The 27992-nt window shown below is 37.3% G+C and overlaps 1 protein-coding gene across 2 annotated transcripts; it reads left to right on the top strand.

Moving 5' to 3' along the window:
- cers1 (ceramide synthase 1) lies at positions 1–27014 on the top strand. 2 transcript variants are annotated; one of them, NM_001200752.1, is given in 7 exon segments: positions 1–313; positions 13721–13880; positions 20303–20483; positions 21386–21547; positions 22916–23063; positions 25298–25437; positions 26796–27014. In NM_001200752.1, coding segments are annotated over 7 exon segments (1062 nt in total). In that variant the 5' UTR covers positions 1–82; the 3' UTR covers positions 26836–27014.
- Positions 27015–27992: the final 978 nt, after the last annotated feature.

The raw sequence follows: 27992 nt of genomic DNA, 5'->3' as shown, positions 1-27992 counted from the left end.
ACTAAGAAAGGATTAAATTCACTCCCAACACCACATTTGACATCTGAAAAGTCTGCACAGAGCTCCAGGAGTGTTAGAAAGCATGGCAGGTGTGTCAGTGGAGGAGCCCATGCCGGGATACTTGCAGCTCTTCTCCACAGCTAGTAGTGTTTTGTTGGATGCCTATAGAGACTGTAAAGACTGTGGCATCGAACTGTCCGTTCAGACACTGCTGGATCATGCACACCTCACACCGACAGAAATCGTGCTCTTCTTCCTCTGCGTGGTGATTTGGACCAGTCTGAGATGGGCACTGACTTATCACCTGTTTGTGGTACGTTACTGTATGGTCAGTATGTCTGATGTCTGATGAACGCACAATTATTAATAAGACCTGGTCATGAGCTGATTTTTTTGTTGTTGTTAAAGAGATTACAAAACTCTGCAGGACCAGATGTGAGCTGCTGCAATGCTAATTTTACTCTTCCTTATTTTGGATATGTGGATATGGTTATAGATTGTATATGTTTTTTTTCTCTGGCAAGTTATATGATATATCCCAATCATTACTGCAGTAAAGCATTACTGCTTATTATTATTATTATTATTATTATTATTACTGAGAACGTTTCAAAATATTGACCATACCCTGGTGTTTAATTGAAGTTTTCCATATAAAACAGTAACAGTCATAAAATCAACAGATAAGTGAATGACTACAGTAAAAGAAAGTAAAAAATAATATTTTATGACACATGCAATGAAGAATTCACTAAGATATCAAATGAAATAAAAACTTTTTAATTAATCAATAAATAATTCTTGTTTGTTGAAGTACGAAATTAAAAGGCACCTTTTCCAGAATTGGAAAATTCTACTAATTTTTTAAAAATAATATGGTTACTCTGATGGCATAAGTAAGAGCATGTCAGACGTTTTCCATTTTCATAGTAGAGTTAATGGACTTTAAAAATGCAAACACCAAAAGTTCTGAAAAGGATGTGAAACATGGTGGTGACAGCATCATTTTCATAGTTATTCTTGGCTTCTTGGTTGTTTTTCTGACTAATCCTCTCTTTACCCCATCACTGACTTTTGGTAGATGATCTATTTTAGGCATTTATTGTATAGATGTGCCATATTCTTTACATTTTTTTAAGTAATGGATTAAATGGCGCTGTGCTGGATGTTCAAAATTTGTGAGGTTTTTTTCAGCATTGAGTTTATTTGTTTAAATCCTTGACATCTTAATTGTGTTGTTTTTGGCAGCATTACTTGTGTTGTTCTCATGGAACACATGTTTTGTGTATTATTAAAATAATCTGACCGACAGAACTATCTCTTGGCCTGGTCCAACTTGGGGAAACATTTGCTGTTTCTTTTGTGACTTTGCTGTAAACTGTGATCAAAGTTTAGGCGGTTATGCTGCTTAATTAGTCTCAGGACATGCATGATGATATGCACAAGTGCACATGCAGCAGAGCTTCCTGAACACGGAGCACTGCTTCATTAACTTTGTAGGCCTGCAGACAGAGAGGATCATGGGAGGATGTGGCAGTTATCTCAGGCCTTCTCATACAACCATGACAACCATCTGCATCCTTCATTTTGCACTGATGTTTTTCCTAGCTCTTTGTTTTTATTAGGATTAAATAAAAAAAAAAAAATCCATACCTGAGCGATCACTTTCTCACTAAATATTTGAAACGGTTTGGTAATGCTACCCGGATGTCTAGCACTGCATCTTTATTAAACAGCATCCGAGCTGGAGAGAGTGAGCAGTGATACATGAGATTGTGTTGCAGATAATGTGTGTGTCTGTGTGCGTGGTATGTGCGTAGTAAGTAGTTCAAGGCTCCTCAGTTTAATGAGTTACCTGAGCACTTTGACCAGTGTCTCAGTGGCATTGACATTTATCACAGCTCATAAAGATCACTTATTACTGCATTGTCTTATCCTGTAAATGTCATCTTTGGGAGATAATACATACAACATGAACCATTTTACAGGCATCTATATTGCTATGATTGTATAGATTTGTGTGTACTGTATACATGCTATACTGTTTCATTAATACCAGAAATATTTTAATCAGTTTGTCCAGTAGTTTGTTAGTGCTGACTGTAGATGGGATGGTTCTGCATTAAAAAGCAGCTGCCGACATGTGTTTGCTTGGATATTACTTTTAAAATTCTTTCTTTCTTTTTTTTTTTTTTTATTGTTGTTGACATCTGATAATGTTACACCTGTTGTCTGACTAAATACAACAAAAATGCTCTGAACAATGTGAAATTTGCATTTTAAAAAATTCAACTGTTATTCTATGTGTGAAATATTCTAAAGTAGTAATAATGTTTTATAAACAATATTTTAAAAAATAATAATAATTTAGCATCTTCCTCATACACTAGGCTGCATTACAATTACAAAAAAAGAAAATATAAAGATAAAAATAATAATAGAAAATAAACAATAAAATGTCAGACAAAAAGAGATGGATAAAAAATAGACAAATTGACAAAAATGGACATAAAAAACAGCATAGGCTGACAAAAAACAGATGAACAAAAATAAGACAGACAAACAAAAAATAGCAGAAAAACCCAAGAGGATGAACAAAAACACAGACGGACACAAATTCATCTGCGGTCATGCGCAACAGATCTCTGAATCCAGTTTACCATCCATCAATTTTTTGTGTGAGGATGAGGGGGTCAAATATAGGGACAATAATAAGGAAAAAGTTATGGAAAAAGTCACATTATATACAGCTCTTTTTTTGTGTGTTTTTGTTTTTTGGAGAAAGTAGGATTTGGGGATCGGGCACACTTGTGGGGAGCGGGCAAACCGCTATGTCCACCAAACAAAAGTCGCGTAGTACGCACAGGGCTGCTATTTTGTGTTTTTGAAAGTTGTGCAGTGTTCATTCAACTTAAGCACCCTCCTTACAATTTGGAACATGCTAGTAGTCACTGTAATTTGGAGAGTCCATGTATTGAAAATGCCAGTTTATTGTATGTAATCAGTTTTTGGCACATGTCCCTATCCCTATTTATCTGGGTTTATCCAGTGCTCAGAAAACTGAAATCAGTTTTGGTGACTCAGGTGTTAAAGGTTTGTATATATTGCCGCAACAAATCCACCCAGGTTGGTGGCCTCTGGATCACTGCTGTTTTATCATAGATATGAGTCTTGGGATTCAAAGGGCAACTAGGGAAAGTGCACATGTAGTAATCTTATGGCTCCTAGATGCTCATGCAAACATGAAAGATTCAAGATTGTGGGGGGAAAAAGTTTTCTGTATCTTGGTGGACACTAATGTGAGAATTTATATTCTCAGGACAGTTTCATGGAACCAAGTTGTTTTTATATAACACATTGAACTACTTAATTTCGGCAATAATGGCACATGAAACATTCTCACGTCTGATTGGTCAGAAGTGAGAATTGTTCTATAACAGCAGCTCTGACAGTAGCGCGGCTGCAAATCACATGTTTATAATAATGCACTTGTTCTATTATGTTATCATTTGTACGGTGCGCACGCCACATAAATAGTTTTTTTTCTATTAAAATGTGTTCAACATATTGCTGATATGGTGAAGTTTTGTGTAAGGAGAAATGTGTTTACTGACATTTATGGAAGGACAGTGTCAGCGCTTTGTAACAGTCAGTGGTAAAGCTGTCACTTTACGTTTTCTAGCAACAGAAGGGTTTATGCTTTGTGGTTTCTCTGTAACATTACAAGTTGCATTTTTGTCTTATTAAATTAGTAAGAGTTATATGTAACTATAAATAGATAAAAAGTATGTGTCATTGTTTAATAAATAAAAATTGCAATTGTCAGCAAATGTTGTAAGAGAAATGAAATACTTCTGGATGTGCTGTTATTGGAAAAATAAACACCTTTTGATACAGTAACTCCACTTCATCACACCACCCATTCGTTGATTTATTTTCCGATAACAGCAGAACAATTATAGTCCCTTGTTATTAAACAGACGGCCAAACAGCTCTGCTTGATTTGACCAATAGCCCTTTGAGTTACCGTCTATATTTTGGAACACAACATGGAATTTGCATTGAATTTGTTAATGTAAAAAGTATTCGTCCTCGTGGCTGTGGCAAGACAGTGATGGAATGGGAGTGACAGGCTGAAAAGGCCGACGGACTCGTTGATCCGTCTGCTGTCTTGTTTCTCTTCCGAGTTTCGGGAAAATTATTTCCAAAGTAGACCAAATGTTAACGTCCCTTTTTGATCGTATTAAAAAAGGGTGCCCTTGAGTTTGCCAAACACAAGCATTAAAAAGCAAAATGTGTGATGGCCTGAAGTAACCTGCGGCATTTAGTGTGAAAGTCCACCAAAGATCACGCAGCTGTGTGTTTGTATTGATCCGTTGAAATTGAAAACAGGAGATGACTTGTAATAACCTTTTGCATTTCGTGTGATTGCCCACCCAATCCCACATTGCAATGTGTGTATGTTTCTCAATCAGTTGTCATTAGTAGGTTGTGGTTTAGTCTTAGCAGTGGTTCCTTCAGCAAAATGCAAATTCCTTACTGCTTAAAAACCAGCACCTGTCCATTTGCATAGGTTTTCCATACTGGGCACTAGTTGGAACATCACAATGGTGTGTGATGACGGAGATGCGCACAAAGGATCCGATACTCTACATCTGTATCAACCAATGCTTGCCTGAAACTCTGGTTTGTTATCAGATCTCTTCAAAATTCAGATACAGTATTTTATTTTGTGACAGTGTGTAATGTTGAATGACATGATGCAGGTTTTTGCAAGTGATTACTAAAGCATGGGTATATAGAGACTTCAAAGCACTTCTGTAAGTCACTCTGGATAAGGGTGTATGCCAAATGCCATACATGTAAATATAAATGTAAAGCACCACCTCTGTGGTGCGTCACAAAACATGGCAATCATGGCTTTAAAATCAACTGTGTTGTGCCAGACATTGCCCCTGAAACTTGTAGTTCGGGTACATTTTGATTGATGCTTGAGGAATTTATATAGAAATTCTTTGTTCTCCTAGGCATGTTGGTTATGTATTATTGTTTCCAAAGTTCATATTTAAAAAATTTTTGGGGCTCCAAAATGGCCCAAGTTTGAATGCTAACAATGGCATATTATCATTGGCTGAGAGGATAAGTGTCCGGCTTTCATTACTCCCATCAGTCAGGGCAACACTAGCTTATTAGTTAATACTATTGCAAGTACTCCTACTACTGTATAACAAGCACGATCAGCTCGAAAAGCTAGTTTCATGTGTCTTAGAAAGGTTATCTTTTGTCTTCCCAGGGTTCGTAGCTGTGGTTCGTAGGAAGTGAGAAATAGCAACAACGAAATATAGGAGAAATTTGATAAAAAAATCCCCCCAAAAAACCTTCTTTAGTAAAAGACAGAGGATTTCTAACAACATGTCCTGATAGAGGGATCAGTAGGTTTGTTTACCTCGCTCTCTCTCTCTGTAGTCAAAGTGGTGGCCATCGCTAAACTTCCATTTAAGCTGAGACCACAAACACAAACAATCAGGCCAGTAAACGTCCGGCACTTCCTGCCATTACAGTATGTAATGATCCTGATTCTGTAAGGCTCGTGGAGACCTGTGGAACTTTATAGAGACTGTACTATTTCTTGTGCAGATGTGCTGTTCATATAGTAACCATTGTTTTACCTGAGTTTAGTGCAATATTTGGTTCCATCACCTGTCTTGCATATCATAGTTAGTTACAGTGTATGATCAGATGGTTACCTCATCATTGTATTTTTAAAATATCAACTGAAATGCATTTTTCTTTTTGCTTAGCAAGCCACCTTTCCTCAGAGCCACTCTTTTTCATCTTGAATGTAATAAATACTGTCAATTTAAGATTTTATGTAGACAGATAGATAGACAGATCAATCAGATGATCGATTGTTCAATCGTTCACTTTATTCATCCCAGATGGAAATTCACACCGAAATGTTATTCTCAAAAATATCTTTCTAAAGCACTTTTCAGACTGGACTAGTTTTACTTAGGGAGGTGGAGTAATGTAGTTATTACCAGAGTATCTCTGGGATTTTAGTCCTGTCCAAATCCATCACATCAGCAATTTTTAAGGACCAAGTGTGCATCCGTCTGGAAAGATTATGCCATATTTCACCTTCTATAGGTCGGGTGTCTACCCCAGGAAGTGTTTTTCAACTTAAAAACTTAAAACTTGGAATGATACAATATAGATGACCTTTAAAACAGAAGCGATTCTTCTGGTGCTGTTACGTAAGTTATTGAGTTCCTAGCACAGGTTATGATCATGTGGCCCACTAATCATTAAATACAACTTGCATGGCCATGCTCAGTACATCAGTCACTTATAATAAAGGTGCATCTGTAGTGATGTGTGAGTAGTGTGACCATTTATAGTGTGATGAGCATCATGGAGACACCCATCTCTGTGAGTCCTACAGAGATCCTGTGTAACTCAATTATAATTACTACAGACATATGTCTCGAAATCTAATCTAGAACTGATTAGGGGATTTGACCTTTTTGCATCCTTTTGTTTTTGTTATATGAACTAAAAAGAAACTTTTGTAAAAAAAAAAAAATTATACAAAATTATTTTAATATTGACACCCCTAGTGAACACATGAGAGTGATTAAATATGGTAATTGACTGAACGAATAAATGAAAGGGAAGGTAAGCTGCTCTCCTCTGCAATTACAGTAGTTTTGGTTTCAATTCACATTGCCTGAGGTATAAACCTGGAGCCATTGTGCTGTTCACTAAACCATCAGCTTATGTTGCACTGTCTGTGTATTATTAATGACAAACAATGAAACAAAGAAGGCTTTGCCAGATTGCCTCCACTTGCTAACAGGTGGAATGATTGATTCAAATACCAGCTGCATGTGGTCACTTGGCAGATGTGTTTGAGTATCTTCATTGTTATATGGTGATATATGGAAATGATGGTGTGTTGCTTATAAAGATCAGTTGTTGAAAACCAATGCTATGCTTCCCTTTAAACATTTAACGGGTGCAACTTATGATCAATTCCTCTAAGGTTATACAAGGGTTTAGCTCCAGGTTTGTTGGTGTTTTCTAGAGTGCATTTGTATTTTCTGTAGAATGTTGGTGTAGGTTGGAGAGCATTGTTGTTTGCTGGAGATGATGGTGTTGTTTGGAGAGAGCATCAGTGTTGGATCCAGTGCATTCATGTTGGCTGTAGAGTATACGTATTGGTTGGAGAACATTGTGGTATTAGATGGAGAATAACGGTTGGTTGGAGAGCATCAGTGGAGTTTAATGGAGTGTGTTGGTGTTTGTTGGTGAAAATTGTGGTGTTAGGTGGAGAGTGTAAGTGTCAGTTTAGGAGCAGTGGTGTTTGATGGGAAGCCTTGGTGTATACTGGATAGTGTTGGTGTTGGTTGGAGAGTGTTGGAGTTTGATGAAGTGCAACAGTGCTGAATGAAGAGAGTTGGTCTTTGTTTGAAGGAATTGGTGTTTGAGGAAAAGTACTGATGTTGCATTGAGAGCATCAACATTTGGAGAGCATTGGTGTTTGCTGAAGATTGTTTTTGTTGAACAGCTTTGATGTTAAATGGATGATGTTTTCTGGAGAACAGTGACTCTTATGCAGAGCATTAGTATTTAACAAATATTGTGTTTTGATGGAGAGTGTCAGTGTTTGATGGTGAACATTGGTCTTTGATGAATACTGTTAGTGTAAATCACCAGAAGTCACCATACAAATGGGTCAGTAAATGTCAGGATTTATGTGTTTTGTCTTGCTGTGGTCCTTCCATACTTAGGGTATGACTGAGACGCATTAGATCTTTATCAGATCTGGGGTTTTCCTCTTTTAACCTAAATGGTCAACAAATCATCAAAAGCTCAATTATTCACAGGAAACAGTTCCAACAAAGTGATTGCTGTTGATATTTTGCAGTGGAATGTTTTTTTTGGCTCAGCCCATTAAAAGGACAAATGTGTGTATACTGTTTTGTGTTTGACTAAGATGACATGGATTACAATAAGCTGCATTACACAGCATTTTTTTTTAGCATGCTGATCTGTTCATGTCTGCTCTGAAGATCACACGCAAAGGCTGAGAGAAATGTCTTGTTGAGGCTGCATTGGTTGCTGTGGAAACTGTATGTTTCACAGAGGAAATGTAATTTTGGCAGAGAGGAAGTAGACCAACTACTGTTAGGTTTCTGTACACCAGCAGCTATGCTGCTTATCTGAACTCCACATATTTATAGCAGATATTACATCTGGTGAGAGTTGCATGAAGATGAAACCACCTGTCCGCTGCAGTTTTGTTTTGGCCATCAGATTCTTCAGAATTGCAGATGGAGCTATTAAAATTTCATGACAATTTCCATAACTGCAGGAAGAGGATTGCATCCCCAAAGTACTGACAGCATAAACTACAGCAACACGGGAGTTGTACATAAATATGAAGTACATAAACTAATGATAGAACACTAGGATGAGGAAGATCTGCTTAGGAAAATAGAAATAAGAAGCATGATACCATTAAATAAATCGAGGGTTGAGGATGCTGAGTTTAGCATGCTAGTGAAACCAATGTGATGCTTGGAATGAATCGACTTAGGCATGCCTTGTTTGTAACAACCAATCAAATCACAGGGTTGTTTGTGTAATGTTTCATGGTGAGTGAAGTCTCTGCATGAGGTCTATGCTTATGTCATATTGTTCAAGAAAAACAGCCAAATGTTGTCTCAGCATGAAGCATGCTGAGGCCTTATGTCTTTGGACTCACTTAATGTGTGGCCAACTGTGGTGTAACTGCCTGAACTTGACAGTTGCCATACTTTCCTACTGCAAAAAAAGAGTTCTTTCGTTCAGCTTTTATAACCTGCTTAAGAGGTAAAATGAGTTTTGCAGAGAATGCGGATTGCATTGACTAGTCAACTATTACATACATTAGTTGTCATTGTGGGGAAGTGGCAAAAAAACAGCGAGGCAGATGGTAAAGCAAGCAGCAAAATGTGCTAGATTATTCTGAAAAAATATTTCAGACTAGCTGAAGTCGAGTCTACAGACAACAACACAAGACTATGCTATTTTATTTTGCTTTAATGTACACTTTGATATCACTTTGCATGATGTGAAGAGGTTGGAGCGAGATCACACAAGATACTCTGATAATTTAGTGTCAGATCAGTGGCACATGCTGGCTCAAAGAGGCTGATCCATACTCACTACTGAGGCAGGAGTTCAGTGTGGTGGGAAAACCTCCCAGACACTGCTGTAGACATAACATCCTCCATCCATCATTACTCTATAAGGAGCTCCAGCACCATGCTGCATGCTCTTAGTTTCATTGTTAGCTCAAATATCATTGAAGCTTGAAATGTAATTTTCAAATTAAACAGTGTAAAATCAGTTTTTGCTATGGAAAAGATGACAATCTACTACTTATATGCTTATGAATAAGTGGGACAACTTGTAAAATTTACTAATCAACATCTAGCACAGAATGAGGCCTAATAATGAAGTTCTTACTATATAAGAACTGACAGTTGGATTATCTTTGCTCAGCAACAGTGATTAAGCGTGAGTGTGTGTTTATAAGATGGAGCTGGAGTGTAAGGTGATGTAGGGGGTATGGGGAGTCATTGATGACAGCTGGTCTCTATAAATTCCCCCAGCATGATGGGCTGCATTTAGCATTTAGGATCAGCATTTAGCCCACTCGCCCTGTTGCGCAATAACAGCCGGCTGTCTGAACCAATCAGAGACATTGTCACTTCAAAGTGGACTGTCTCTCAGACTTATTATTTTGCTCCTTAATTACAAGAGTGGTGTCACACGATGCCTTAGTGTGGTTTTGTGGTGTCGCATTTTCATCCCTGGCCTCCGTTTACCCATGCACAACACTAATTGTTGAAGGGAAATTGGAGACCAGGTAAATGGGATAGAGAATGCTTCATTGATGTAAATAGTTATCATTCATGTCTCTGATTACAATAGCCCTATGTCTGAATGTGACACTGGGCAGAACATAGACTATCACAGCGAGATAAGAATGAAGCACTGTAACGAAACTGTACAACCTTAAAGCTTCCACCAGGAAACGCATCCATGACTTTTCTATCCTAAACATTTCCATATACTACTTCTAAGGTCTGACATTGCAAATAGATTCACCACATTTGCTAACAGGCTATGAGTACGGTCTAATTTAACTGCTGCTAACTTATTCCAAGGAAACTGTAAATAAATAAATAAATAAATAAAAGTTTCTTAATCCAATGATCGTTTCTCGATATGAAAACCTCATTGTGTCTCCGTGTTCGAACACTGTCATCAAAAAGTGCGTATACAAAGATGTACATGCTGAAACCCGCTAAAGTTTTAAACATTTGAATTTTAAACATGCTAAAATTACTATGCTTACGTCATATGGAAATCAGCTTGCGCCAAAATCGGGCACGCATAAACACAAACATTCTGTGAGTTTAAGGTAATATAGAGATTTTTCTTTCCATTAGCATATTTTGTTTAAGTTTCGCCATTGCCACTAACACTAGTGTCATCCTATACAATCCTCCTATTGGTGGATTTTAGACTTTATAACAGTGCTTACATTCTGAGATTTGGATGAAAATTTTATACTTGCAGCACATTTACGGCGTTTGGTAGATGCCCTTATCCAGAGCGACCTTTATCTCATTTATACAACCGAGCTGTTGAGGGTTAAGGGCCTTGCTCAAGCGCCCAGCAGTGGCAGCTTGGCAGTGCTGGGATTTGAACTCACGACCATCTGATCAGTAGTCCAATCCTCTTCTGATTGAACATTGATATTTTTAGATTATTAATTTGACCCAAACAAAGATTTCTTACAGTCAGTGACATCTCAAATGGAATATTTCTTGCAGTAAAACAAAAATAAACAACATTACCATCACAACCTCTGATTTTAAAACACAAAATATCTGCTCTAAACATCTGGCTCCTTTGTATTTTTTCTCACTTAGCCAGCAGAAAAAAAGTGTTGTGAATTGTGTCATACTTTTTCAGCAGTTTTTAGCACATGAAGTACGTGCTGTGAGAGAAGGCTACTACCTTCCTATTTTTGGTTTTTTCCTTCCCAGTTCCTTTCAAAGCAGAAGTACATGAAGATTTACTGAGCACCTCATCTCCAAGGTCCGTTTTGTAAGGTGCTGTTAGTAAGTAGTGTCCATTTACAGGAACCTGAGACCGGTTTGCAGTGTCGAAGAGCACTTTCACACCTGTTCGTCTGTTTGTAAAGAACGAATTGGAATGAAATCAGTTATTTTGGTTCGTTTCTATTGATAATTACTCCTTTAGTAATTAAAGGAACCAAAAAGCAATAAATAAACATTGTCTGAGGTGTGTGTTGGGCTGAAAGTACCTTTGTAAAACTCTTTCCTTCATTGGTCAGACACTGGACACAGCTAAATAAATTATTAGATATATAAATAACTAGTTTAATACATTTTTTTTTGTCACATACAGCATTTATGTACTTTTTTGTTTTGCATGGCATTTCCACTATGTTACAGTGCTGTACTGTAACTCAGTTTAGCAACTCACATGTACAGAAGAAAAAACCACAACCAAAAACACACAGCATGTTGATTCGCTTCCTGCAGCCGAGTTAATTCAGAGTCCCATCGCTTTCCCCACGACCAGCAGCTAACCAGGACTGACTTGCTCAAACGCTCTCAGACCTGTGTGTAATTGCTGTGTTCTCACCTGCCTAAAGACCCATGCTGACAGAGAGAACTCATCTGGCTTCCAGACTAAACACTGTGTATGTGAAAGTGCCCTAATATGCCTGTTGCATTCGGCTTGGACAATGTCACAGTCTCTTAACATTGCTTAGCTAGCTAACTATAGTATTGAAAGAGTAAAATTAGTGAATTATAACTGCCATTCCACATCACTATCACAGTTTTTGGAAATGGAAGTTTTGCTAGTTTTTTCACTAGGTATTGCAGACAGAAGTCAGAGATTAACAGTCAGCTGTCATTGTGCAAGTTTCTTCAAATTAGCAACACCAACAGAAAAGCACATAATAATACACAGGTCCATTAAAAATAGCTAAAAAATAATTATATTGACAAGTAACTAATGTTCATTAGTCATGTGTGCATCCAGATTTATTTATTTATTTATTTATTTATTTATTTATTTATTTATTTATTTATTTTAATCAGCCGAAGGAGCCAAGCTAATTAGCAGGTTAATTTATCCTACTTTCTGGTCTCTGAGGCTAAAATGGTAGCTCCAAAATCTGTTTAAAACTCTTTAATGCTCAGCCACTTGTTGCTCTGTGATTGGATGAAGCCATGTATGCTTATTATTTATTCATGCATTTGTACGTACATCCTAGGAAAAAAGCATCACTTTGTGTTCTTATTTAAATGGTATATTTAACAATATGTTGTAAACATTATGTCCAAATTTTCTGATTTGCCTTTTTGTTGTTTGGCCTGGATTTTGGCTAAGCTGTATGCTACATTGTTTTCACCTGTCGCTAATGTTAGAGTACATTACAGAGTACATATAACATAGCTTCATGGTTGTTAGAAAAATATTTTTTAAAAATTTAAGACTGATTGCTCTGTAATGTATCTTGCAAAATTATTAGTTAGCTCTTATTTAGTTACTGTAAATTTGTTTTCAAAATTGTTAGAAAGGCTTTTCCCAAGATCCCAAGTCTGTTATTGGTGTCGTATATAGTAATGTGAAAAAAAATAAGTAAAGTGCATGCTTCTACAATCAGGAAAAGATTGCACAAACTTGACCTGCATGGGAGGCATGCCAGGAAAAAGCCTTTGCAAGACCACAGTTTGCCAATGAGCATATAGGCAAGACCAGGCCTTTTGGAATAATGTGCTCTGGGCATATGAATCAAAGATACAGTTGTTTGGCCACAGTAACAGCAGACATGTTTGGCGCTGTGAAGCACGGTGGTGGAAATGTTATGGCTTGGGGTTGCTTCTCTGCCTCAGGGACTGGACAGCCTGCATTCCTTGAATCAACTATGAATTCTGCATCATATCAAAGAGTGCTTGAAGATAATGTAAGGCTATCTGTACGAAATTGAACCAAAACTGGACCTTTCAACAGGATAATGATCCTAAGAACACTAAGGAATGGCTCAAAAAGAAGAAATGGAGGGGTAAGGAATGGCCTAGTCAAAGCCTGGATTTGAATCCCATTGAAATGTTGAGGGGGGATTTGAAATGAGCAGTACATGCAAGAAAACCATCAAACAACTGAAAGAATATTACATGGAAGAGTGGTGAAAAATTCCAGCAAGTCTGGTGAACAATTAAGCAAAACACCTATAAGAAGTTATTTCTGCTAAAGGGGGCAATACTAGCTTCTGAGGCCAAGGGTGAACTTAATTTTTCCACAGAAGAATGTCACATCTATTGATACTTCTGTTGAATAAATGACTGAAAAAGCTCATTTTCCTTGTGGGTTTGTTCAAGTGTATCAACATTATTTATAGGCACTGTTTCAAAGATTAGCAAATGTTTGCTTGTCCAAATATGTCAAAAATGCCAACAATTTCCATGATCTGTACTTTATTTTTTCACATGACTGTAGGTTTGACCATATTTTCTTCTGGAAGTATTCTTAAATGCTTAACAGATTAATAGTGTTAATATAGCATAAAAAACTGCTATCTAGCATGAAATGCTAAGAATCTGCATGTTGTCTGTTGTAGCCATTCGCCCAGTGGTGTCGTCTCCATCCCAAAGATGTGGCGAAGATGCCAGAAAGTGCTTGGAAGCTGGTCTTCTACACGATGTCATGGTCCTACACCACCTACTTGCTCTTCTATTGCAACTACGGCTTCTTTCACAACCCTTCCTCTGTCTTTTACAGTAAGTTTATTTCATTTTCTCTAACCGCAGGTATGACACCAAATTACATTGTAATACATTATCGTTTCTATAGTAACAGCTCATTCACAGGGGTGGATATTTCACATAAACTAGTGGTATCAGTAACTCTGGTTTATCACACCATGCAGTTGTTGATTATTTTCCTATAAGAGAGCGTTTTATTCCTTACGTGTGTAGCTTTTATGTACATATACACATATCCAGACATCTGCCTTGATAGCATAAATGATTTTATAAACAAAACAAAAAAAAACACAGAGTTCCGGTCACTCTGCAGCATTCAGCATTTACAGTTATGGGTATGAGTAGTTATGGAAGTGTTTTGTATTGTGGTGGGAAAAATTGATTTAGTGTTGATGTTGAAAGCACTCTACTCTGCTTTCGGCTTGTGAGCTGGAGGAGGATCTGATCGATAAACATTAGCGGACTTAACCTGTGTGATTACACTAACAGCTTTTTAGACATCCTGTAGTCACTCTCATGTGAGGCACTCACATCGTCCTCACATAACGTTACACAGTCATTACTGATGATAATCTGTGGAGAATTGTCTTTGAAAGCTACAGAGATTTTTGCATCAAGTTCTTCATCTTTATCTCCTTTTTTGCTGTAGGGCAGAACGCTTCTGAGTAAAGTGAAACCATGGACACCAAAGAAATGTACATTTTAAATGAATAATATTTGTCAACTTTTTTTCCCCCATAACAAAACAAATGGTAAATATAAAAGAAAATCCACAAGCTATGATTGAATTCAAAGACGTATTAAAACGAGACGAACTGGATGACCAGGTTGATTGGACAGGGTGATTGTTACAATCTTTTGGACTCTCGGTCATTTAGTACTTTAGTTGTATGTTTCAGGATTTACAGTAAGAACTATCAGTTTTAAAATTTCAATCTCTAATTCCTTCATGAAAAATACTTTATTTCAAAGAAAATTTGAGAGGGAGGAAAAAAACAGATTTCAAATATTTAGGTTTTAATTGGTTAAAATGTCTGCTGTCAACTAAACATAAAACCAACAGTACGTATGCATTGATAGCATTCATTTTCGGACTGAGTACATTGTTTTTAGCTAATCGTTGATACCAATACTGATACAGAAATGAGTAGTGAGTACTTAGTGTTAATCAATCAGGGATGCCGTGGAACATATTATTTAGCTCTTTTTATATTGATTGCTGCTAAGGATGAACTTCTCGTGTTGAGTTTTATGTTTGACAACTTTATGGTGTTTAAACAGTGTGTTTTTTAATAAAACGCGCACACCTGAGCTTGCAGAGCAATAACAGCGAGCGTGGTCATTAAAAATCTTCTGCAAGTTGTCATGAAGAGCGAGGGGAAAGGAAGTCTCCATGCTCATTTCTTGCAGAAGAGAAGTGCTCTCTCTCACATGCAACAGTTTCTTTGCACGCTTGCGTCACTGCTTATGAGTGCAGCTAAATGGTCTAATTTACCAACAATTCAAGTAGTTTTCTGCAAAAAGGCACAAAATAAATCAGCAAATTGAATCACAAATTTTGAAAAAAGCCGCAGCAAAATCAAGCATTTTTCACCGCAACAATAAAAAAAACCTCCTGTAAGGACTGCCTGACACAAGCCATTATTGATGCATCCATAACTAACAGTAACAAGTAACTATGTAATCGTTTTGCTAACATGACAAGCTGCATTTTTTTTGTCTTATTGACTTCAAGAGTTACAAAAAAGAAAGGCTGGTGAGGGAACCACTGTTTATAGCTGCTATAATGTAAGTGAGAACATTAAATGTAACTACAGTCATGTGAAAAAATAAGTACACCCCATGGAAATGGGACACGCAAATATTTTATCCTTTTTGAAACAGTGCCTATTAATAAAGCTGATGCACTCTATCAAATGACACATAAAATTGACATTTTTTTGTAATTTTTCACAATTTGAATTAAGAAAAAAAAACCCAGATCAGTCACATGGAAAAAGTAAGTACACCCCTATATTTATCACATCTTCAAATCCATAAAATTAGAATCAGGTGTTGAAGATTGGGTGCCAGTGATTAGAATCTGCTTAGTGAGTGCAGGTGGAACCTGTCTCATTTATACTCCTCTCATATCTAGTGTCTGGTGTTCCCTTTGTTATTGAGGTATGTGGTGTCATCATGCCAAGATCTAAAGAGTTCTGTAAGGCCTTCAGGAAAAAGTTGTGGATGCCTATAAGTCTGGCAAGGGATTGAAGATAATGTAAGGCCAACCGAAAGTGGACCTTTCAACAGGATAATGATCCTAAGCACACTAGCAAATCCACCAAGGAATGGCTTGAAAAGAAGAAATGGAATGGCCTGTGGGGGGATGTTGTGTTGGGGGGATTTGAAACGGGAAGTACTGTACGTGCAAGAAAACCCTCAAACATCTTGCAGCTGAAAGAATATTGCATGGAATATTCTGCTAAAGGGGCAATACTGGATTCTGAGGCCAAGGGTGTAATTACTTTTTCCACAGAAGAATATGACATGTATTGATATTTCTCTTGAGTAAAAATCAAATTTTCCTTGTGGTTTTGTTCAGGTATGTCAACTTTATTAATAGGCACTGTTTCCATCGATGGAGATCCCGTAACCCCTCTCTTAAAATATTTCTTTCTTCTCCCAGGTGCATCATTCCAATTCGAGGATTGATTCTGTAATTTCTGACCATGCGCCTCTACAATTAGATATTCAACTTTCAATTTATAAACGTAACCCACCGCTTTGGAGATTTAACTCTCTTCTTTTGGCAAACAAAGAATTTTACGAGTTCATTTCAGCTTGTATTGATGACTTTCTTTCCTTCAATCAGAATGACTCCACTTCTTATTCACTGTTATGGGAGACACTTACAGTAAATCCTGTCTCAGAGGGTAGATTATTTCTTACTCTGCTCTCTCTAATAAAAGGCGCACTGCTAGGCACTGAATCCTTCTTCAGAACTACTTAAACAGCGTCTTGACTTACAAGCGGAATTACAATCTTATTTCGACTAAAGAGGTAGATCGCTTGTTACTATGTACTCGTGGTTCATACTATGAACATGGCGACAAGCCAAGTCCTTTACTGGTATATCCGCTATGGTGACAGGTCACTTCCCATCTGATACCTAGTATTTAAAAAAAACTATATCACTACAGATCCCCTGGAAATTAATGCTACTTTAAAATCATTTTACTGTGACTGTGATATTGATTTCATAGATCAGTTCTGTAAACAAGAAATTCATATCGAGTAACTGACATTTCAGACACAATATGGCCAAATATTTTGTTTATTTTGCTCCATGAATGGAAATACATCTGGATATAGCATTGCATGTTGCCATGCCAACACACAGACAGACTGGCAGTCCGTAGTAAGTGTAGTAACAGTTTCAGTGCAACAGACAATTGCTAGAATTGGAATTTTATGTAGTGAACACAGACAAGTGATAGAAACAGTTATACTAAATATCAGCACTCTTGGAATGCTGCTTGTCCAATCAAATTAATGGACCAGAACTAACTGTTGTATAATATTGTTATGTTATGTCATGTGCAGAAGCAGTGTGCTGGTTTATTAAAATACATCAAAGTGAGCTTAATAAATTATAAATCTGCATTTCCTACAGACAATACTAAATTGAATTTGGTATTGTCTGTCAAAATGAATTTCTTCAAAACCCTGTTATTGATTCTAGTACTGCCAAGCAACTGGACTCCCCACTCTCTTGAAGAAATTTCAAATTCAATTAAAACTATGCAGTCTAACAAAGCCCCTGGCCCAGACAGGTTTCCACTTGAATTTTTTGAACACGTTTATTGGAAAATTGGCATTGCTTTTATCTGTGTTCAATAAATCCTTAGAACGTGGTACTTTGCCACCAACTCTGACACAAGCCACTATAGCTCTCCTTCTGAAGGAGGGTAAAGATCCAACCTCCTGTGGTTCCTATAGACCACTGTCTCTGCTTAATGCAGATGTAAAGGTGTTGGCAAAAGTAATTGCATCTCATTTAGAGAACATGCTCCCTTATATTATATCTGAAAAGCAAAATAATTTTATAAAGGGACGTCAGTTGTTTTTTTTAATACCCGTACACTCTAATCTAATTTATTCAAAGCATTTGCCTGAACTTCCTGAGATTGTAATGTGGGAGTGCTTGTTTGCAGTTTTGAGGAAATTTGTATTCCAGGATAAATTTATTTCTTGGATCCACCTCTTTTACTCATCCCCTAAAGCCAGTGTTCATACTAACAATATTCATTCTGATTATTTTGCTCTCGGACGAGGGTGTCGCCAAGGCTGTCCCTTATTGCCTTTGCTCTTTGCTCTTTGCTGTCGCTATTGAGTCTCTGTCTATCGTTTAAGATCTCCTCGCTTATTTAAAGGAATAGTCCGATACAGTGTCGAATATAAATTGTTGCTATATGCTGATGATATGTTATTGTATGTAACCGATCCTATTGATTCTATGCCTGTTGTTTTAGGTGTTCTGGAAACCTTCAGTTCAGTTTCAGGTTATAAATTAAATTTGGAGAAAAGCGACTATTTCCCCGTCAATTCTGCAGCATTTTATCTCCAACAGTCAGATCTACCTTTTGAATTTAGTCAATCAGGGTTTAAATACCTGGGTATTAATGTGGCACGTTCCTTGTCTAAACTTGCTCCCCTTATCTCAAAGGTTAAATGCAATGTTCAAAGTTGGGGTAATCGCCCCCTTTCTCTAATTGGCAGGATCAATGCTGTCAAAATGCATATATTACCGAAATTTCTTTTCTTATTTCAGATAATTCCTCTTTTTCTGCCAAAACGATTCTTTGATACATTGGATAAAATAATTAGTTATTTTATTTGGGGTGGGAAGTCAGCAAGGGCTCGTAAAACTTTATTGCAGAGATATAGATTCAGTGAAGGACTTGCATTACCCAATTTTCAATCCTATTACTGGGTTGCACACATCCATAAACTTTGCTACTGGGTAGAATCTCCGGGATCTTCTTGGTGTGAATTGGAACTGTCATATTGTAGGGAATCCTCTATACCCATTTTACTTTATTCCTCTCTACCTACAAAACTCTCTTTATATACTAATAATCAAGTTGTTCTTGACTTAAGATCACTTAAGACACTTAAGATCTGGTATCAATTTAGATGGTGTTTTTTCAGTTGATTGTACTCCTTTAATTTTATTTTTTCTTATAGTGCTCTTTTTATTATTATTATTATAACGTGAATTGTATTGTATCTCTGTGACAGGAAGTATCTTTTTTCTTAATAAAAAATATTTGGGGAAAAAATAGGCACTGTTTCAAAGACGATCAAATGTTAGCTTGTCCAAGCGTGTCAAAAAAGTCGACAATTCCCATGGGGTGTACTTATTTTTTCACATGACTGTATAAACATTACATCATTAGCAAATTTGCACTTTGTTCACTGCACTGTACAGTCTCAAATTTCTTTAATCCATCTCTCTAGACTCACATCATGCCATTTTCACTGTTTTTCATGCCTTATATATTATTTGCACTGTTCAGCTACCAGGCCATCTGCACATTTCACATTACACCCTCCCTTGTTATCACTTTTGCGCTTGCACTTTACATTACATTTATTACATTTATTCACTTAGCAGATGCTTTTATCCAAAGCGACTTACAAATGAGAAAAATACAAGCAAAGCGATATATCAAGCAGAGAACAATACAAGTACTGCTACCATATAAGATCCATTAATTGAGTTCCAGGAGAAGCAAAGTGCACAGAGTAGAGGTGTAAGTGCACAAAATTATTTATTTATTTATTTATTTATTTATTTTTACACTTAATGCTACTTGTGGTTTTGTGCTTCTGGTTGGAGGCTAACTGCATTTCTTTGGCTTTGAACTTGTACTCTTCTCAATAAAATAATCTAAATTACTGTGGTATAAGTGAAACAGTGGGACTTCAGTGGGACTCATCAGACTATTCTGTCATTGATCATTTTCCTAGAACAGCCTGATTACTTTATTAAGCATAGGATTTTGAGGAAATAACATTCCATGTGATCTTGATAGTGGTAAACCAGTCAAAACAAATACAGGCACTGCCGCTGACCCACTCACTTCCTCTTGTTACAGTTGTGTTTTTTAGGTATTTCCTCAGAATGACTTAACTCTACAGCATGTACAGTTGAGGTCATAGGTTTATATATGCCTTGCAGAATCTGAAAGTTTTATTTATTTTTTATTTTTAGTTTAGTTTTAGTAATTAGAGATAATAAAAATTGCATTTTGTTTTTTGCAGATTCTACAAGGTGTATGTAAACTTATGACCTCAACTGTACATCTTCTTTACCGATCCTTCACGGATGAACTTTTGTTTTAGTTTCAGATAGTCAATAATGTATTAATCCATGAATAATCGATCACTAGACTGGAAGAGCGGAATGCAGGTGCCTACGGATATCGCCATTGTCTATTTGATCCAGGGGAGCTTCTACGGCCACTCCATCTACGCCACAATATACATGGATGCGTGGAGGAAAGACTCCGCCGTCATGCTGTTGCATCACTTCATCACTCTGGCACTGATTGCATTCTCCTACGCCTTCAGGTCAGGAGAGAACTTAACGTGGAGGAGATAGAGAGCACCATTCACTGGTCTATGTCTTTTTTTTTCACCAAATTTCTAATTTCCTGGTGGTGTGTGTGAAGAACAGAGCTTGTCAGCCTATCCCACAGCTCTGTTGAATTCTAGATTCTGATTGGTCAGAAGGTGTTGATTTAATTTTTACATAACAGCGGTTCAAATCATTTTTATAGTAACTGATCAGTCATAGGGACTTATAAAGCAGATGCGCCACATAAACTGATTCAAAAGTGTGTAATCATTGAAATGGTAATATTTTCTGTAAGGAAACGTTAGTTTAACATTTATGAAAGGAGTCTCCAGTGTCAGCGCTTTGTAACAGTCAAAAGTAAAACTGCAACTTCAAGTTTTCCGACATCTTCAGGACAGAGGAGTTTACACTTTGTGGTTTCTCAGTAACATGACAAGCTGTGTTAGACTTATTAAAATATAGCTGCTATAATGTAAATGAGAACAGGAACTAGTTTGTTTCACAAATGTTTCATATCATTTAATATAACTGTAAATATATAATAAATACAATGTGTCAGTCGTTCTTTAATAAATAGAAATTGTAATTGATGTTAAATTGCTGTGGTATTAGAGGAAACAATGTGTTGGTAACAGTAACTCCACTTCATTATACCATTTTAGTGTTGTCTTATTGTTTGTGGTGTTGTTATTCCATTACATTTTTTTATTTTATTATTATTATTTTTAAAAAACATTTTAGACTTCTGTTATTAATTAGAGATATTTTTGTTCCATTACTAAACCATGGAGGTTGCAAATATTTGCACTCAGCTGTGTCTCAGACTCTGTACCACTAAAATGTAATTTTAGGTTTACTTACATTGGTGTGTTTTTGTAACTTCCTCTCCTTAAAGGTATCACAATATCGGGCTCCTCGTGCTGTTCCTCCATGACATCAACGACATTCTGCTGGAGTTCACAAAACTCAACGTCTACTTCAAGATCCGTGCAGGAAAAAGCTACATGATCAATGATGTCCTGTCCAGCGTGGGCTTTCTGGGCTTTGGCATCACATGGTGAGGCCTGCACATGAAAAACACACACACACACACACACACACACACACACACAAACACACACACACGTTTCCGATCTCCTTGTAAAGACAAAGTATAACTAAACATCTGTGAGATTTTGGTCAAAGTCACCGAATCTAAAATCAGGACATCTGCTTACAGCTTCCAAATACACCACTGCAGGGGCGGTGCAAGGGCAGTGGTGTCCAAACTACAGCTATTTGTAGTCTGTGACCATTTTAAAATTGGGCCACGGGTTATCAAAAAATAAAATTGGCCCACTTATTCACACACTTGCTTGTGAGTTACTCAGTCAGTCAGCAGAGGTGGAAAAGAGAACCAAAAACATTATCCAAAAATTAGAACTTAGAAGAACAATAAGAAATGAGCAAAAGACACAGCAACAACACTTCAAAAGAATTACATTTTAATTCCGCAATGTCGAAGGTATATGCTGGTGCACATGATCGTACTTTGATTATCTGTCTTTGATTTCTACTGAACAAATGTATTTAAAAAATGTTTTTCATGAGTGATGTGGTGGTGTAATGAAGCAGAATTACCATTACCACCCTGAAGTTGATTATTTTTCAATAACAGCATGTCCCATAGTGTTTTATTCCTCTAATACCACAGCAATTTGCTAACCTTTACAGTACATCATATTTAGGAACAATACATCATACATTTTTTCCATTTAAAGTTATGTTCAATGTTGTGGAATGTCCACAAGTTAGTCCCTGTTCTCACTTACATTACAGCAGCTATAAACAGTCATTCCCTCATCAGCCTCTCTTTGTCTCTCTCTTAAGCTGTGTTTATATTTGTCTGATTAACTTTATCATGTTGGCAAGAAACCGTAAAGCATAAACTCCTCTGTCGTGAAGATGTCAGAAAGCTTAGTTACAGATTTACTTCTGACTGTCACTGGAGACTCCTTCCATAAATGTTTAATAAATACAGAAAATACAAAAAAAATGTGTTACCATATGTCAACAAGCACATTAATATAAAAATGTGATTTGCAGAAGCACTGCTGTTAGGGGAAATTAATCCTATAAATAATACTGTATATAAACTAAAAAAAAAGTGTATAAACTACACGACTCTGTAAGCTTGGCTTAATGTAATTTCCAATTGGAGACATACAGTAGTAATACTTAATTTCATTTCTTTGGAGAATCCCGTATACATCATTATTGCATTATTGTTGCTGTTGTTAAGCATTGTTTTAGTTCTAGAAGAAGATAAGTTCACTTATCTTCTTTCTTACTTCTTTTGTTTTCTCCAGTTTGCTGTCTTTTTTTTTATCTACCTCCTGCTGAGTTGCTGGTACTTCATGTAACCATGTGCTTGTCTCCTCTACAGGTTCTGCTTCCGACTGTACTGGTTCCCCCTCAAAGTGCTGTACGCCTCTTACGTCACCAGCCTGCAATCCGTCCCCAATATCCCTTTCTACTTTTTCTTCAACGCTCTGCTGTTTGCACTGCTGCTCATGAACATCTACTGGTTCCTGGTAAGACACTGTGGCTCTGAAATAATGCTGAATAATCAATCACTCTTCTATAAAAATTTGTCTAGATTGTGTAATTTAGCAAGTCCTTTCAAGTCGAAGGCCATCCGAGAGCACCTGATCATTAATGCAAAACACAAACCCAAATTTTACTATGAAAAATAATAAAATTTCAAATTTCTGGACAAACTCACTCCAGTGCATTCATATAATTAACCACCAACAAATCATGAATCACGTTTTCATCTCACTCAGTGTAGACATGTTTGTGATTTGCAACACTAACACACTAAACTATCCAGTGTTTATTTCAACTACTGGTTGGAATTGAATTTGACACACACAGATTTAACCTCAGTGACTTCAGGTATGCTAGTTCTAGCTAGCTAGTATTATATTAGCCTAACAAGACAAAACGACAAAAAGCAGTTTTACCAAGCGGTAAAACATTTTATCACGAAACAGTCACTGCAATAGAAAAGCTTGCTGTTACCAAGGTTGCTGTTTCTCCTTCATTGTTGGAGAAAGTTACTGTTATAATACTTATCTGTATAAGTATTATAACAGTAACTTTTTCCAACAACAAAGTTGTTAACATACAAACACAGATCAGAGAAGACGGGTCAGGTGTCTAACATGATGTGTCTAACATCAGGTGTCTAACAGGTGTCTATGCATGACCTCAGCAGTTGGCTTCCACAAACAATATGGCGCAATTCAAAGACTTTGAGGATTGTCAATTTGCTGCCTGTAGCAAAATAAAAGTAGATAAATAAAACATTTTAACAGCACCCCAGGCAGTACTGGAGGACTCATACATGACTGACAGTACGAAAACAAAGAGAATATTCAATTCTGTACAATTTTATATGTATAATGCTTTTAACAATGGACATCGTCACAAAGAAGCTTTACAGAAATATATGAATGCAGGATATGAATTTTAAATTGATAAGTTTATCCCTAATGATTAAGCAAGAGACTTTGATGGCAATGAGAAACTCCCTGAGACATCGTGAGGAAGAAATTGAGAGGAACCAGACTCAAAAGGGAACCCATTCTCATAAGTTTGCTGAGGACTTTTTCTCACCTCGCCTCATGTAGCGTATAGCGTGCAACCGTTTTTAATCATTGCCGTTACATTTTGTCTCATATATATATATATATATATATATATATATATATATATATATATATATATATATATATATATATATATATATATATATATATATATATATATATGTATGTGTGTGTGTGTATATATTATATATAATATACACACACACATATATTTGAGCAGTAGGGTGAATTTATTACTTAGTTATCATGTAGTCTCCATCATGGAAAAAATTGACAATTGTTAAATAACATTTATCATTCTAAACATTTTTTATTTCATCAGTAACTTCCAAATAACTGATAAGTTTGTTCGTTCTTCTTCACTTGTGAAGAAGTCTGTAGATGTTTACTTACTTGTGCATTTTCGTCTTCAGCGATGTAGTGACTGCAAACTCATACACACGTTCTGCAAGTGTAGACCGCACCATAAACTAAATGGTCTGGAACGTTGTTGTAGAACTTCAGTTGCCTGAAAACCTCTGAGAAACTCCATATTGACAAGCGAAAGGAGCAGATGGGAATGAATAGGAAGGTTTACAAGTAAATATACATGACCTTTATACCACTGAATGTGAAATCAAAAATAGCCTAAAAGATAAACCAGGAGACCATAGAGAGCTACAATTCAAGGAAAACATTTTTGATTGTATTATGTTGAAACTTCTACTAGAAAAACAGTAAAGGGGAAGTTGTGTACATTTGGATTTTTTTTCCCTTCCGGAACTTTTCCTTTAGGTCACATGACAATCATTAAGATCCAAAGGCTTGAATTTGTGTAAAGCAAGGAATTTCTCAACACTCAGCTGAACCAATAAAACTTCCGAGAAAGAGTGACACAATGTTTTCAAGATTAAAAAAGCAAGTTCCAGTAACCTTGAGTGATTACTCAGAGACAATTTACTGACCTGAATGAGTGAAAATCTTTATATACACATGATAAAAGATAAAGCTTGAATTATAGACTTGTTTGTCACTGATGCCTGGATGCACACGTGATTCCAATCATTCAGTCAGTTTGATTCAATTCAGTGAGAATGAGTTTTGCCTCGACACTCACTGTGTTCTATGAGAGAGATCACTCACTAAACTCAACCCCATTTGCGTGTGCTGTGCAGTTCATCGTGCAGATGGTGGTGAAGGTTCTGACTGGGCAGATGAATGGGATCAATGATGTACGCGAGTACGAAGAAAACGAGGTCCAGGAATCGATCAAGGCCGAGAAGCATGACTCAGGACATCAGCGCTCTGGAGATGGGTGAGTGAGGAAAAAAACAACGATTTCTCAGTCATTTTGTTTCAGGAGATGTGTGGGTATGTTAGGGTTAGTTTTGTTTGTGTATGTTTTTGCTCTGTTCTCAGAACGTCTGACACATGATTAGCGCTTTATTACCTGAATCAAGTATACACTAAGCTGGAATAGCACATAAATATGGACTAAAGGTGGAGTTCTGCGGCTCTTTTCGACTAACAACATGCTAGTGCATAATGTGCAACCATTCCACGTTTGTTTGGAGGTTTGGGGTGCTGTTTTGTCATGTTATGTTCAAGGCAATGTTTCCTTTACTGGGACTGACACATAAAGACCACATCTCCTTCAAGGGACCACCAGACACTGAGGCCATGCCTCTTTCACCAGAGCAGTCAAACACAGAAGCCATGGCTGCGTTTGAAATCGCGTACTGTGACTGCTTGGCCGTTGATACAGTACGTATAAATGTATAAAAGTATAAATGTGTAGCATGAATACAATCCAGGCATTCTACATCCACCATGTTGGCACTGACATGTAACTTGTCATGAGCTGACGTCCTGCGTTCCACCATTTTTGATTCTGACAGCAGCTCCACGCCAGTACCGTTGCCTTATGGGATAGTGCCGTGTCCATGGGTTCCCGACTGCAGAATCTCGGAGGAAGCAGTAGTTCATCTGGGTATTTCTCACCTACTGATTTATGAATACTGAGAATTCGGACATACTGCTCCTTTGGCATACTGTTTTCGCCTACTGTACAGTAGTGTAGTAGGGATATTCGGATGCAGCCAATACCTCCTTCACAGGGACTGACAACAACAGGGGCCACGCATCTGTCACTGGAACTGATGGACATAGATGCCACACCTCCTTTACTGGGACTGATAGACAGGCCCTTAGGGCCATGCCTTCTTCACTGAGATATATTGGCACTGAAGCCACGCCTCCTTCTGTGAGACTGACAGGCTTTGATGCCACGCCTTCTTCACAGGGTCTGATCTCAGTAGTCTGATAGAAGTCTGAACTCATAGGGTCTGATAGTCATAGATTATCATATTGTCTGATGGGGTCTCTTAGAGTCCCATAAAGTCCGATACAGTCTCAGGTTCTGATCGCGTTTCATATGGTCTTTTAGGGTCTGCCTGAGTCTGCCAGCGTTTCATAAAGTCTGACAGAGTTTAATAGGATCTGGCTGTGTTTGACCAGCAGAATATACAGATAGGATTAAATTGCTGACTTGCGTGTAGCTGGCGTGAGGCCCGGCCTTTCTCACCTTCAAGTGAAATGATACACCAAGGACATTCACCTTATCCTAAACACTCTCTTCTCTCTCTCGCTCTCTCTCACTCTCTCTGTCTGTAGGAATCACGTGCAAAATGGAATCGGCAAGAAGCACCAATAACAGGCTCAGTACTGTCACCTGCTGGCCCTCTACAGCAATTACAAGGAACAAAAAAGGGCAGTTTGACTCTGGCACTCTGTCTTTACTACAGGAACAACAACAAAAATATCCCTGATCATTTTAGACTGTAATGTTGTTGTTTTTTTTTTGTCCTCATTTTAATAAAACTGTGAATATTATTTTAGGGGATCCTTGTTTAAATGTTGCAAAAACCGGGTAGAAGTGAAGGAAAAGTTTTATTGTTGTGTATAAGTCATTAATACCAACATGGGGCTGTTTAGATTCATTTTTAATTATACACCCTTTAATTATTTGTTTAGCTATGTTTTTCTTTAAGGGTATATACATTTATACACATTTCCTCTTACCCAAAGTTGCTAATATGTAAAACTTCATAGACTTCAGTTATCATTGTACAAACTCCACCAAATCACTTAACGTACAATTCATATGCACCGGGAGCTCAGGAGCCGTTTTCGATCCAGATTCCTTCTTTTGCATTAAATCAGCTGCCTTTATAGCAATTTCCACTGATTTTTAATTTAACTTTCCCATGGCCAATCTTGGAAATCATGTAGTTCAAACCTTACACAAGTATTCCACAATGCATTACGATGAATTCGATACCTCATTTGCTTTCATGAAATGCACCTTACAGTTTAGTTTCATTTATATAGCGCTTTTCTAGACACTCAAAGCGCTTTGAGTGTGGAGTATGGGAGGGAAATCTCCTCAACCAACACCACTCCTCAACCACCACTAGTGCGTGGCATACACCTGGATGATGCGACGGCAACTATAGTGCGCCAGACCCACCACCACACACCGGCTATTAGTGGAGAGGAGAGTGAAGTAGCCAATTCAGGGTTGGGGATTATTAGGGGGCTAAGGTGATAAGGGCTAATAGGGGGAATTTCACCAGGACACTGGGGTTATACCCCTACTCTTTTAGGATAAGTGTCCTGGGATTTTTAACGAGTCAGGACTTCGGTTTAACGTCTCATCCGAAAGACGGTGCTGTTTTTACAGTATAGTGTCCCCCTCACTATACTGAGGCATTAGGCCCCATACAGACCACAGGGTTAGCACCCCCTGCTCACCTCACTAATACCATTTCCAGCAGCAACCTTAGTTTCCCCAGAAGGTCTCCTGTCCTG

Source organism: Ictalurus punctatus, chromosome 10, assembly GCF_001660625.3.
Source record: "Ictalurus punctatus breed USDA103 chromosome 10, Coco_2.0, whole genome shotgun sequence".
NCBI classification, from domain to species: Eukaryota; Metazoa; Chordata; class Actinopteri; order Siluriformes; family Ictaluridae; genus Ictalurus; species Ictalurus punctatus.
Note: the sequence above shows the minus strand (reverse complement) of the source record. Positions and strands in the feature narration are given on the sequence as shown.

What these genes read in the sequence shown, in the direction of transcription:
- cers1 (XM_047157913.2), top strand. Translation starts at nt 4,618, where the DNA reads ATGACGGAGATGCGCACAAAGGATCCGATACTCTACATCTGTATCAAC. An exon ending in CCCTTCCTCTGTCTTTTACA is followed by an intron (nt 13,881 to 20,302) that starts GTAAGTTTATTT and finishes ATCGATCACTAG; the next exon opens with ACTGGAAGAGCGGAATGCAG. An exon ending in CATCAGCGCTCTGGAGATGG is followed by an intron (nt 25,438 to 26,795) that starts GTGAGTGAGGAA and finishes CTCTGTCTGTAG; the next exon opens with GAATCACGTGCAAAATGGAA.